Source organism: Schistocerca gregaria, chromosome 6 (assembly GCF_023897955.1).
Source record: "Schistocerca gregaria isolate iqSchGreg1 chromosome 6, iqSchGreg1.2, whole genome shotgun sequence".
Classification (NCBI taxonomy): Eukaryota; Metazoa; Arthropoda; class Insecta; order Orthoptera; family Acrididae; genus Schistocerca; species Schistocerca gregaria.
The window spans coordinates 190,743,365-190,757,490 of NC_064925.1; the positions used below are offsets into that span (position 1 = coordinate 190,743,365).

The window sequence follows — 14,126 nt, forward strand, 5'->3', positions numbered from 1 at the left end:
GCATGAACCACATGTTGTGTCGTACTTGGAAAGGCACATGTTCTAGCAGCACAGGTAGAGTATCTAGTATGAAATCGTGATAACGTGCTCCATTGAGCGTAGGTAGTAGAACATGGGGCCCAGTCAAGACATCACCAACAATGCCTGCCCAAACGTTCACAGAAAATCTGTGTTGATGACGTGATTGCACAACTGGATGCGAATTCTCGTCAGGCCACACATGTTGATTGTGAAAATTTACAATTTGATTACGTTGGAATGAAGCCTCATCCGTAAAGAGAACATTTGCACTGAAATGAGGATTGACACACTTTTGGATTAGTCATTCGCAGAAGTGTACCCGTGGAGGCCAATCAGCTGTTGATAGTGCCTGCATACGCTGTACATAGTACGGAAACAACTGGTTCTCCCATACAGTGACGTGGTCAACGTTACCTTGTGCAGCAGCAACTTCTCTGCACGAAGAATTGCCTCGTCCATTGCAGGTGTCCTCGTCGTTGTAGGTCTTCCCCAGTCGCGAGTCATAGGCTGGAATGTTCCGTGCTCCATAAGACGCCGATCAATTGCTTCGAACGTCTTCCTGTCGGGACACCTTCGTTCTGGAAATCTGTCTCGATACAAACGTACGCGCCACGGCTATTGCCGCGTGCTAATACATACATCAAATGGGCATCTGCCATCTCCGCATTTGTAAACATTGCACTGACTGCAAAACCACGTTCGTGATGAACACTAACCTGTTGATGCTACGTACTGATGTGCTTGATGCTAGTACTGTAGAGCAATGAGTCGCATGTCAAGACAAGCACCGAAGTCAACATTACCTTCCTTCAATTGGGCCAACTGGCGGTGAATCGAGGAAGTACAGTACATGATGACGAAACTAAAATGAGCTCTAACATGGAAATTAAGCGTTTCCGGACACATGTCCACATAACGTGTTTTCTTTATTTGTGTGTGAGGAATGTTTCCTGAACGTCTGGCCGTACCTTTTTGCAACACCCTGTATGTTAGATTATCACGGCTCTTGACTGGGCTGCGATGTCGACAGTGTATAAATGAAGAAGCCCACTGACCGTGAGTATCCTCCTGGGCAGGTGGGCGGGGTCCTCCTCCTCCTGCAGCTCTGCGCGGTACACGGGCTGCTGGAAGATCGGCGGCTCGTCGTTCGCGTCCAGCAGCGTCACCACGAGCTCTGCCCGCGACACGGCCGGCGATGCCGACGCCTCGCGTCCCCGCGATGCTGCCAGCCGCAGCTCGTACTGTCAGACAAAACGTCGCCGTTACCGATGTCACCGTGGCCCGTGATTCACGGTTTACTACCATACAATGCTGTGCTGCAGGAATAGCGGAAAAGAAGGGAATCGAAATGTGTGAACTGTGGTGCTAAACAGGGCGATAAAAAAAAAAATCAGTTACAGGCTTATAGTGGCACTGGATGGGGCTTAGTAGATGAAGTTTTGATAAGGAACCCATGTCCGGAAATATATCATTTACATGTAAGATCAGTTGGAGGATCGGATCACTTTTAAATATTCCGCTTTGCGGTACGCGCATAGCGGAGACAGTGAGTTCTGGCCTGCTAGGAGCACATGTTGAGGGCAGTGTTTCGAGTGTTTGTCCTCGGGTTCTCTTCTGCAGCCGGCCGCTGTGGCCGAGTGGTTCTAGGCTCTTCAGTCCGAACCGCGCTGCTGCTACGGTCGCAGGTTTGAATCCTGCGTCGGGCATGGATGTGTGTGATGTCCTTAGGTTAGTTAAATTTAAGCAATTTGTAAGAGGTACATGGCTAAGAAATTTATTGCTAGCGCACTAGAGCAGACGTAATTTCGACGGATTGCTCACGCGCTGCCTGCGATATGTAAGCTATAATAGAATTGCAGACCAGAGAGCAGTGTCGGCTGCAGTAAGAGCTGTGTGGGCAGTAGTAGTGGTAGATGGCAGTCGCGTGTATGGCGTTGGTTGGGCTGGTCGTGGGGAGCGATGGCGGTGCCTGAGCTAAGTTGTTGTTGTTGTTGTGGTCTTCAGTCCTGAGACTGGTTCGATGCAGCTCTCCATGATACCCTATCCTGTGCAAGCTCCTTCATCTCCCAGTACCTACTGCAACCTACAACCTTCTGAATCTGCTTAGTGTATTCATCACTTGGTCTCCCTCTACGATTTTTACCCTCCACGCTGCCCTCCATTGCTAAATTTGTGATTCCGTGATGCCTCAGGACATGTCCTACCAACCGCTCCCTTCTTCTCGTCAAGTTGTGCCGCAAACTCCTCTTCTCCCCAATTCTATTCAATACCTCATCATTAGTTATGTGATCTACCCATCTAATCTTCAGCATTCTTCTGTAGCACCACATTTCGAAAACTTCTATTCTCTTCCTGTTCAAACTTCTTATCGTCCATGTTTCACTTCCATATATGGCTACACTCCATACAAATACTTTCAGAAACGACTTCCTGACACTTAAATCTGTACTCGATGTTAACAAATTTTTCTTCTTCAGAAACGCTTTCCTTGCCATTGCCATTCTACATTTTATATCTTCTCTACTTCGACCATTATCAGTTATTTTGCTCCCCAAATAGCAAAATTCCTTTACTACTTCAAGTGTCCCATTTCCTGATCTAATTCCCTCAGCATCACCCGACTTAATTCGACTACATTCCATTATCCTCGTTTTGATTTTGTTGATATTCATCTTATATCCTCCTTTCAAGGCACTGCCCATTACGTTCAACTGCTCTTGCAAGTCCTTTGCTGTCTCTGACAGAATTACAATATCATCGGCGAACCTCAAAGTCTTTATTTCTACTCCATGGATTTTAATACGTACTCCGATTTTTTCTTTTGTTTCCTTTACTGCTTTAATATACAGATTGAATAACATTGGGGAGAGGCTACAAACCTGTCTCACTCCCTTCCTAACCACTGCTTCTCTTTCATGCCCCTCAACTCTTATAACTGCCATCTGGTTTCTGTACAAATTGTAAATAGCCTTTCGCTCCCTGCATTTACCCCTGACACCTTTAGAATTTGAAAGAGAGCATTCCAGTCAACATTGTCAAAAGCTTTCTCTAAGTCCACAAATGCTAGAAACGCAGGTTTGGCTTTCCTTAATCTTTCTTCTAAGATAAGTCGGAAGGTCAGTATTGCCTCACGTGTTCCAATATTTCTACGGAATCCAAACTGATCTTCCCCGAAGTTGGCTTCTACCAGTTTTTACATTCGTCTGTAAAGAATTCGTATTAGTATTTTGCAACTGTAACTTACTAAACTGATAGTTCGGTAATTTTCACATCTGTCAACACCTGCTTTCTTTGAGATTTGGATTATTATATTCTTCTTAAAGTCTGAGGGTACTTCGCCTGTCTCATACATCTTCCTCAACAGATGATAGAGTTTTGCGAGGACTGGCTCTCCCGAGGCTGTCAATAGTTATAATGGAATGTTATCTACTCCCGGGGCCTTGTTTCGGCTCAGGTCTTTCAGTGCTCTGTCAAACTCTTCACGTGGTATCGTATCTCCCATATCATGTTCATCTACATTCTCTTCCATTTCCATAATATTGTCCTCAAGTACATTGCCCTTGTATAGGCCCTCTATATACTCCTTCCACCTTTCTGCTTTCCCTTCTTTGCTTAGAACTGGGTTTCCACATGAGCCCTTGATGTTCATATAAGTGGTTCTCTTATCTCCAAAGGTCTCTTTAATTTTCCTGTAGGCAGTATCTACCTTACCCCTAGTGAGATAAGCCTCTACATCCTTACATTTGTCCTCTAGCCATCCCTGCTTAGCCATTTTGCACTTCCTGTTGATCTCATTTTTGAGACGTTTGTATTCCTTATTGCCTGCTTCATTTACTGCATTTTTATATTTTCGCCTTTTATCAATTAAATTCAGTATTTCTTATGTTACCTAAGGATTTCTACTAGCCCTCGTATTTTTACCTACTTGATCCTTTGCTGTCTTCCTTACTTCGTCCCTCAGAGCTACCCATTCTTCTTCTACTGTACTTATTTCCCCCACTGCTGTCAATTGTTCCCTTATGCTCTCTCTGAAACTCTGCACAACCTCTGGTTTAGTCAGTTTATCCAGCTCCCATCTCCTTAAATTCCCACCTTTTTGCAGTTTCTTCAATTTTAATCTGCAGTTCATAACCAATAGATTGCGGTAGGAGTCCACATCTGCCCCTGGAAATGTCTTACAATTTAAAACCTGGTTCCTAAATATCTGTCTTACCATTATATAATCTACCTGATACCTTTTAGTATCTCCGGGATTCTTGCATGTATACAACCTTCTCTTATGATTCTTGAACCAAATGTTAGCTATGATTAAGTTATGCTCTGTGCAAAATTCTACCAGACGGCTTCCTCCATATTCACCTACTATGTTTCCTTCTCTGCCTTCTCCTACCATCGAATTCCAGTCACCCATGACTATTAAATTTTCGTCTCTCTTTACTACCTGAATAATTTCCTTTATCTCATCATACATTTCATCAATTTCTTCATCATCTGGAGAGCTAGTTGGCACATAAACTTGTACTACTGTAGTAGGGGTGGGCTTCGTGTCCATCTTGGCTACAATAATGCGTTCACCATGCTGTTTTTAGTAGCTTACCCGCAAGCCTATTTTTTTTATTCATTATTTAACCTACTGCAGCATTACCTCTGTTCGATTTTGTATTTATAACCCTGTATTGACCTGACCAAAAGTCTTGTTTCTCCTGCCACCGAACTTCACTAATTCCCACTATATCTAACTTTAACCTATCAATTTCCTTATTTAAATTTTATAACCTACCTGCTCGATTTGGGATCTGACATTCCACGCTCCGATCCGCAGAACGCCAGTTTTCTCTCTCCTGATACCAACGTCCTCTTGAGTAGTCCCCGCTCGGAGATCCGAAAGGGGGACTATTTTACCTCCGGAATATTTTACCCAAGAGGACGCCATCATCATTTAATCATACAGTAAAGCTGCATGCCCTCGGGAAAAATTACGGCTGTCGTATCCCCTTGCTTTCAGCCGTTCGCAGTTCCAGCACAGCAAGGCTGTTTTGGTTATTGTTACAAGGCCACATCAGTCAATCATCCAGACTGTTGCCCTTGCAACTACTGAAAAGACTGCTGCCCCTCTTCAGGAACCACACGTTTGTCTGGCCTCTCAGCAGATATCCCTCTGTTGTGGTTGCACCTACGGTACGGCCATCTGTATCGCTGAGGCACTCAAGCCTCCCCACCAACGGCAAGGTCCATGGCTCATGGGAAGGCTGAGCTATGTAATATAAGGTAAAAGCAGCCGCGAGCATATATAGTTTGTTACAACAAAATTTGTACTATTGTTGTATCAAGTCCCATGTAAATGTTCCAAAAAACTTTTAATAATAATCCTTTTTATAAAATTAACTTTTTGACAATCATTCATCTGAATTTAAAGAATTTACTAATTTTTGAAAGCCATGGTCATACCGATTATCGTAAAGAGAAATCAGTCGTTTCCTTTTATACATGACAAATCTAGCTGCCAGCATTGCACTGGGCCATGCCAGAAAATTTCTTATAGGAGCAGATACATACGCGTTATCCTGCGACTTAATTGAAGTAAGAAATTTCAATTTATTCAGAATGATCTTTCAGGGTCATGACGCAGCACTGCTGACGTTCAAAATTTACCAGTTTAAATTCACGGTCAATTATTGAAAGGTTATAAATGAGCCACAATTTTATTGAGAGGTTTGTCACGTTATTATTGCGAGGTTACGGAATAATAGACTGTTGGGAGGTTACACAAAATGTGAATGTTATAATTATATTTTAACTGTTGGGAGGTTACAAGTTTTAAGTCTAAAGGACTGATGACCCCAGATGTTAAGTCCTATAGTGCTTAGAGCCATGTGAACCATTTTTTTTTCTCTTCTGCGTGTCGGAGATCTTCCTATTCAAAGCCAAGAATGCAGCGCGTTCGTGGAGCACCACAGCCAATCGTCCTTGTTGCCAACGAACCAGTTCCTAGCAGTCGTTGTTGTAGTCGGACGAAGATGTTATGTGACGTCATATTTACAACAGGGACTGAAACGGCGCTCTCTTCTCAGCTCTGTGCGTACCGTGAAGCGAGAGATTTGAAAGTGATCCGATCTTCAAACTGAATTTACATTCAAACAGTACATTCCGGGACATGTGTTACTTTTCAAAACTTAGTCTACTTAGTACATGAAGTTTTGATAAGGAACACAGATGGCTGCAAAAGGAATTTTGAATCATCCTCTAGGAAGGTGTTGAAAATTATAGGGACTAGTAAAATAAGGAATGAGCAGGTTTTCCGGAAATCGGTGAAGAAAGGAAAACATGGAAAACATATAGAAGGAGAAGTGATTGGATTATAGACCAACTGTCAAGACATCAGCGAATAGCTTTCATCGTACTATAGAGAGCCATATAGAACCAGCCAAAGTGGATTTGAAAGAGGTGGAGAGGGAGAAAGGGAGAGAGAGAGAACAGAAGTCCTATGTACAAGCTTCTTGGTTACCACTCTTTTAACACCTTATTTTACATCTCCACTTGATATATAATCATACTGTTTTCATAAATCTTAGATCGACTGCAACCACTCGATCTGTTCCCAATCGATTACTTGGGATGAAAACTCCTTCATAAAGCATATCTTAAAATGTACGTAATGGAAGTTGGTTCTCATGTAACAAAACTAACTCTTTCCGGCCAATATATAAAACTGCTAGAAATTGTCCGTCCTTTTCCATATAAATCTTTTGACTTAAATTTACATTATCAGCTTCCTGCGAGTTGATAAACTTTTAGTACATGGTTGCCCTTTTAGAAATTATCCCCTGGTTTACTAACATGTGTTGGAAAACAGAATCACATCTTATTCGCCGATACACGAGGGCACTATTCAACTTAACTTCGACACTTTATTTAGGAAAGTGTTTTGAAGCAGTTGACGTATTTCAGTTGTAGCACGATGTTAAAGTTCCTCGATTATGGTAACTTCTTTTTCTTAAAAGAATCATTATTAATTAAGTAAACCACTGATAAAGATACGTACATTACTCACGTAATACTTTTCCTAGACGAAATCAAATTTTAGTTTCTTAATCCACTGATAAAACGGGTCATTCGATTCTGATCACTGTAAAATTTTGTGCTAGTTTTATTTTGTCAGTTTTCTGGCGATTTCGCTACTTGTATGTTTCCAGCTCTTCCAAGTCCCTTTCAAGCCGGATAAGTTAATAACTGTAAACACGTTTTGCATGCGAACAGAACAGAACAATTTATGAATGACTTCTAAAGTCACTTGGCTACACTGAATGTATCCATATAACAGTCCAATAGAATGAAATAATTTTTTTTAAGTGATCAGTCTTCTGACTAGTCTCTGCTATGCGTTGATAATTCGTCTCTTTTGCCAGCCGCTCCATCACAGAGTAACACTTGCACTCTATGCCCTCAATTACTTGTCGGATGGATTCCAGTCTATGTCTTCCCCTCCAATCTTTAGCCTTTATCGACCCCTGTACTACCATAGATGTTATTCTCTGAGGTCTTAATGTTCGTCCTGTCATTCTGTCCCATCTTCTTTCCTCTTTTTTTTAATGCGTCTCAAAGTATACGAAATGCCCATATGGCAGTGGAGCTCCACAAAAATAAGATGACAGTATATCTAGTGCTAGTGAAAGTGCTGTGCCCTAAAATCCACCATATGTATCTAGAAGAAAGTGAAGAATGGCGTAATAAACAAAAAACCTGACCACCAAGATGCTTTGAAATTAAGCGAAACCATTTTTGTCTTAAAACGACTTTTATTGCAGTCACAAACACGAATACAAGTGCTATTCCGAGATGAAAAGGTTGGCACTAGAGAAAAATTTATGTCACATGACATCAAAGCCGACCTAGGACTAAAAGCACTAAAAAGCATCAAACTCCCAAATTCTTTCTGGTCTTCCGGTCCCTGTACTTCCAACCCTACTCTTCGTTTCAGGATTCGATCGTATTATTGTGCCAGGGTTGCCATCAGACTATTTTTCCGATACTACAGAATCAAAACTTCTTAGTTTACAGCAGCATCTATTGCAGTGACGTTTCACTTATTGTTCCGTGTTGGACTGAGTTTCAGCATTGTGTATCAGTTGGCGGCATAGCAAGTTGGCTCGATACTGTTTTGGCTGACGTAATGAAACCACTGAGTCGTTCTGAGTGATAAATGCGGGTAATTGGCAGAACCGACACCAAACAGAATATGTTTTTTTTTCGTAGAGTGAATTGGAGAGAGTTTGTTATTTGCCACAGGGACTCAAAATACAAGTATACACAGATCAAGCCCAGTCCAGACGATCACGTCGTGGGAAGAGCTAAGCTGTGTCAGCCAGGATGTTGGCCTAGAGGCAAGGTCTCCCTGAGTTGCATAAATGTTACGCAGAAGCGCTTGCAGGGAAAGAGGTAGAAGGGAGGGAGATTAGGATTCATCGCCCTCTCAACGATGGGGTTATTAGTGAAGGAGATAAACTTCAGATTAGAGAAAAACCTCTCACTAGCTTTACTCGATTTAGGAAAGCTACGGAGAACGTAAATCAGAATGATAGAACGACAATTTGGAAGGTGTTCCAACCAAATGTGAGTACGGGTTGTAAACCATTGCACCATACAGTTTTCTTGGGCATGAGAAGTCGGCCTCAACCATATTCATTGGAGTATACTTACTCATCGGTGACAGACGTAATAATCACATCACGGCGAACCTAAATTTCGTAAATGGTTCAGAAGTAACTGAGAGAATTGCGACTGTCTCATATATCTTGCATACCGAGGGGATTATTTGTGTCATGGCCGGCCTCAGTGGCCGAGCGGTTCTAGGCGTTTCAGTCCGGAACCGAGCGACTATTGCGGTCGCAGGTTCGAATCCTGCCTCGCGCATGGCTCTGTGTCATGTCATAGATTAGTTAGGTTTAAGTAGTTCTAAGTTCTAGGGAACTGATGACCTCAGATGTTAAGTCCTATAGTTCTTAGAGCCTTTTGAACCATCTGATTTGTGGCATGGTATGTTCTCCCGACGATCTCAGCAATTCTGAGAAAATGTCGACTATTCCTGAGGCTTTGTTTTCACTTCCACTATCTGACGAAAGTACCCGGACACCTGTTAGTGGACATTATTAATACGAGGCGTGTCCGCCCTTCTTCTCTGAATGGTAGCCCATTTTCCCTCGAGAACCGAAACCAGAGGAGGTAGTGCTTGTGGATACTAGGGCCTTCAGGGAAGTCCACGTTCTGATCCCAAAAGTGTCCCATTGGGTTCAGGTCAGGACTATGGGCACGGAAGTCCGATATTAGCCGGCTAGAGTGGCCGTGCGGTTCTAGGCGCTACAGTCTAGAGCCGAGAGACCACTACGGTCGCAGGTTCGAATCCTGCCTCGGGCATGGATGTGTGTGATGTCCTTAGCTTAGTTAGGTTTAATTAGTTCTAAGTTCTATTCGACTGATGACCTCAGAAGTTAAGTCGCATAGTGCTCAGAGCCATTTTTTTGTAAAATGTGTTCATATACTTCCGCATTTAGACTTTTGTTAAATGTACTAAAGGATTCATAGCCTAGTCGCGTAAAATGCCCTCTTTACTGTAACGCCTCCTCCTTCGTTCTTCACTGTTGGTACTACACATGATGGCAGGTAACGCTCTACAGCACTCGCCAGATGCAAACCTGTCAGTCGGTATGCCACAGGGTACAGGGTGATTCATCACTTTAGATTACTCGTTTGCAGTCATCTATTGCTCCATGGCGTCGCCCTTTATGCCATCTTGAACGTCGCTTAGCGTTGCCTACAGTAATGTGTGGCTTATTGTGGAACTGCTAGAGCACTTTACCCCACTGTCTTTAACTGCCTATGCGCAGTCATTGTGCTAGCGGGACTGCTGGAAACACTTTGGAATTCACAAGTGATTCCTACCAATAATTCCAAGTGATTTTTTATCACCGCCCTTCGGGTTAGGACTTCACAGTAAGTTCACCAACAATCAACTTGGGCAGCTTTAGAAAGCCGAAATATCTTTGTTGCTCAGACGATGTCCAGTGATTATGTCCGAAGTCACTGAGCTCTGCCGACTGACCCGTTCTTTTTCTACTGCTTGTCTACTGACAATACAATAAGCCCCGCCTCCTTTTATACGGGCGGGTCAGCCCCTCGTAACATCTAGTGGTGAATATTGCATTACGTAGGGGTGCAGAAATCCTTTTGAACAGACAGTGTAGGCCTTTGAGTGCTCCGTAGAAGTCCTCTGTCTGTATCACATCTCCCTTCTTATTCACTACTTCCCCTTTCCTTGCTACAATGTTATCTTTGTTTCCTTTGTGCAGCCCTTCTATACATTCCTTCCATCTTCAAGTTTTCCCTTCTTTGGTTAAGAGCGAAGTATGTAATCTTGGGTGCTCGGAGGAGGAAAATGTGCTTAGAATATAAATAGCTCATCCGAAAAACAATGATGTGAGCTATTCACAAGAAAAACTGCGTGTCGTACAACGAGAAAGGAAGGCACGAAGATTAGAATTTAACGTCCCGTCGACAGCCAGGTCATTAGAGACTGGGGACAAGCGCGTAATTCGAAATGATGGGGAAGGGAATTTTCAAGCGAATCATACTGGAAAATGCCTGGAGCGATAGAAGGAAATTACGGAAAACTTAAATCGGGATGGCCGTTCGGGAATCTGAACCAACGTCCTCCTACCACGGGAGGAGTATGAACGATCATCTATTCAGCGACTAAGAAAGGAACTTTATTAACGCGAAGAAACAAGATATAGATGTAATAGGATGAAGAAGGCATCGAAAACACCAAAATATTGCCAATCTTTTGATGTGTACCTCTTTGGCCCACGTCAGGTATACGTGACAACCAACGTTGATTTAGTAAGACCAATGTGAAGAACCACAAGTAAAGTCACACAATCGTCATTTCATCGCCAGACATCACTCGATGTAACTCATAAGTACAAGCCTGTATTACAGTGTTCTTTTTTTGACTTATCAGTCTTCTGACTGGTTTGATGGGGCCCTCCACGAATTCCTCCAGGACCAACCTTTTCATCACAGAGTAGCACTTGCAACCTACATCCTGATTTTTTTTGCTGGATGTATTACAGTCTCTGTCTCCCAGTTTTTGCCCTCCGCAGCTCCCTCTTCCACCGTGGAATTCATTCCGTGACGTCTTAACAGATGTTCTGTCTTTGTCCGTTCTTCTTGTAGTGTTTTCCATGTATTCCTGCCGATTCCCCGCAGAACGTCCTCGTTTCTTACGTTATCTGTCCAGCTAATTTTTATCATTCTTTAGTAGCACCACATGTCAAATTCTTAGATTCTCTTCTGTTACGGTTTTCCCACAGTTCATGTTTCACTGCCATACAACGCTGTGCTCAAAACGTACATTCTCAGAAATTTCTTCCTCGGATTAAGGAGTGTGTTTCATACTAATAGACTTCTCTTGGCCAGGAATGCCCTTTCCTTCCAGTACTAGTCTGCTTTTGATGTCCCTTGCTCTGTCCGTCGTTGCTTATTTTGCTGCCTAAGAAGCAAAATTTTTTAACTTCCTCTACTTAGTGATCACCAAGGCTGATTTTAGGTTTCTCGATGTATTCACTTCTACAACTTCTGGTTACTTTCGTCTTTCTTCTATTTACTCTCAATCCATTCTGTATTCATTAGATTTTTCATTCCATTCAGCAGATTCTGTAATTCTTCTTCACTTTCACGGAACATAGCGATGTCATCAGTGAACCCTTTCATATTGAATTTTAATTCCACTCTTGGATGTTTATTTCCGTCATTGCTTCTTTGATGTATTAGTTGAACAGTAGAGTGAAAAGGCTGCATACCTTCTTATACGCTTTTTAATCTGGAACTACGTTCTTGGAAAAATACAGGCACTGACACTTACATGGCAGTATAATAGTTTGAGAATGTAATTAGGGAACCGTTTGATAATGGATTGCTTGAATGCAGATGTGACGCTGAATGTGAAAATATGGCATAATCTGATGTGCATTTACTCTGCTGCATTTTGCTTTACCACTTCACTGAAATGCAACGCTTCCATTTCCGTGTGCAGCACTAGCAGACCAGTAAAACAAATTGTTATTCAAAAATCGTAATTATTCTGAGCAAAATAAAATAAAGCCATGACATTGCAGTGTGTGTGTTTGGTTCTATTAAAACGATTTTTATTCTTAGTGTTATCAAAGTTAATCTCTTAAATCTTGAAGAGCTGTAGTTCAAATTTCCCTTGTGGTAAGATGCAATTTTGCTTGCGAAGGGATCATAGAATTGATTTTTTATGTGTTATTTATGTGCTAAACATATGATTCTGATTGTCGGGGGTCACGCAGTTCCCTATTTGGTACTGGTTTGCCATCTGAGCTCTTGATATTCATTTCTCTTTTTTCCAAATGTTTCTTTAACTTTCCTGTAGGCCGCAGTTATCTTAACTGCAGTCATGCATGGTTATACAGCATTGCATTTCTCGTCTAGCCATTCCTGCTTTGCTATTTTGCACTTTTAGCCGGTCCCATTTTTTAAGCGTATTTCTTTCATATGTCTTGGTTCAATTGCTGCATTTATTTTCTCCTGTCTGCAATTAAATTCATCATCTCTCATGATATCCACGGATCTCTACCGAGGTTTGTCTTTTTCCTATTTGGTCGTCCACTGCCTAAAATATTTAATCTCTTCAATCTAACCATTCATCTTCTGTTCTTTTCCTTTCTCTAGTTACGGATAATCATTACCTAATCTCTCTTTGAAAGATTCAGTAAGCAATGGTTCTTAGAAAATCCGGATCTCATCTAAATATCCTATCTTCCTGCAGTTTCTTAAATTTTTATCTACAATCCACATCTGCTTCTGGTTTTGTATTGAATTTTAAAACTTGTTTCGAATGATCTGTCTTATCTTTACATAAACTATCTGAAACTTTCCGAGGCACTAGGTCTTCGTACACAGCCCTCTTTCACGATACGTAAACCAAATGTTTCCACTGATTAAGTCATACTCTGTTCAAAACTCTATTAGGCGGCTTCCCCTTTAATTTCTTCCCCCATTGCAGGTTCTCCCACTATTATTCCTTTTCATCCATTTCCTACTACCGATTGCGAATCCCTTGTCACAATCAACTATCTGTCTGTCATAGCTATATGAATAATTTTTTTAACTCCCCACACTTTCTTTGTATCTCTTCATTATCTATGAAGTTATCAAGCACTGGGACGGGAAGAAACCTTAAGTCGTGGTGGCATACCAAGTTCACTGTGCCATGCATTTCACGGTGGTTTCCACAGTACGTTTGTAGATTTAGATATAAACTTACTCTACTGTGGTAGGTGTTGTGTCGATCTTGGCTACGATTATGAACTACACCATAACCCAGTGACCACCTGACCAGAAGTCCTTTTCTCCTGTCATAGCTTTTCACAAATTTCCGCTATGGTTCAATAAATACTGACAACTGAGAAAGCTTCGTCCAGGCACAGAGGATAAGGAAGATGTTTAGAATCAATTCTTCAGACTATTGTACAGTATTTACCCATTGTTGGTACCCGTATCGTGACACGTTTGGAATAAGAAAGCCAACTTCACTATCACTTACGTGTTACGTATTATGCACTATTTAGTTTCACATTTGAGGCTTCATTGGCAGGTTCATCCTGACGAAATTACTTATTTATTTTGTGAAGGAACAATCTAGTTAGATCATAATGCAGTGCTGCAGGACTTCTTGGCTTGGGCTACAGACAAAAATATGGTAATGAGTGATGGAAGAGGGTGATGTCCCAAAGGCGCTAAGAGTGGAAGAACCTAGAAGGTGGGGCTGCAAACTGAGCTTGGGGTACAACCAGGGGCTCAAAGATAGCAGGAATACATCTCCATCGACATCTACATCTACACCGATACTATTAAATTCACACCTAAGTGCCTAGCAGAGGGTTCATCGAACCACTTTCAGACTTTCTCTAGCATTCCACACTCTAAGAGCGCGTGGGAAAAATGAATACACAAATCATTCTCTACGACTTCTAAATTCTCTTATTTTAGTACGATGAGCATTTCGTCTTACGTAGGATGGCGGCAAT

The 14,126-nt window shown here is 42.0% G+C and overlaps 1 protein-coding gene across 1 annotated transcript in view; it reads right to left on the reverse strand.

The window, feature by feature from the left end:
* Nucleotides 1-14,126, reverse strand: part of LOC126278799 (neural-cadherin-like) — a 232,353-nt gene that overhangs the window by 180,281 nt on the left and 37,946 nt on the right. The window contains exon 3 of the mRNA XM_049979072.1: nt 1,077-1,262. Within this exon, the coding sequence (XP_049835029.1) occupies nt 1,077-1,262 (186 nt within the window). The remainder of the gene's footprint in view (nt 1-1,076; nt 1,263-14,126) is intronic.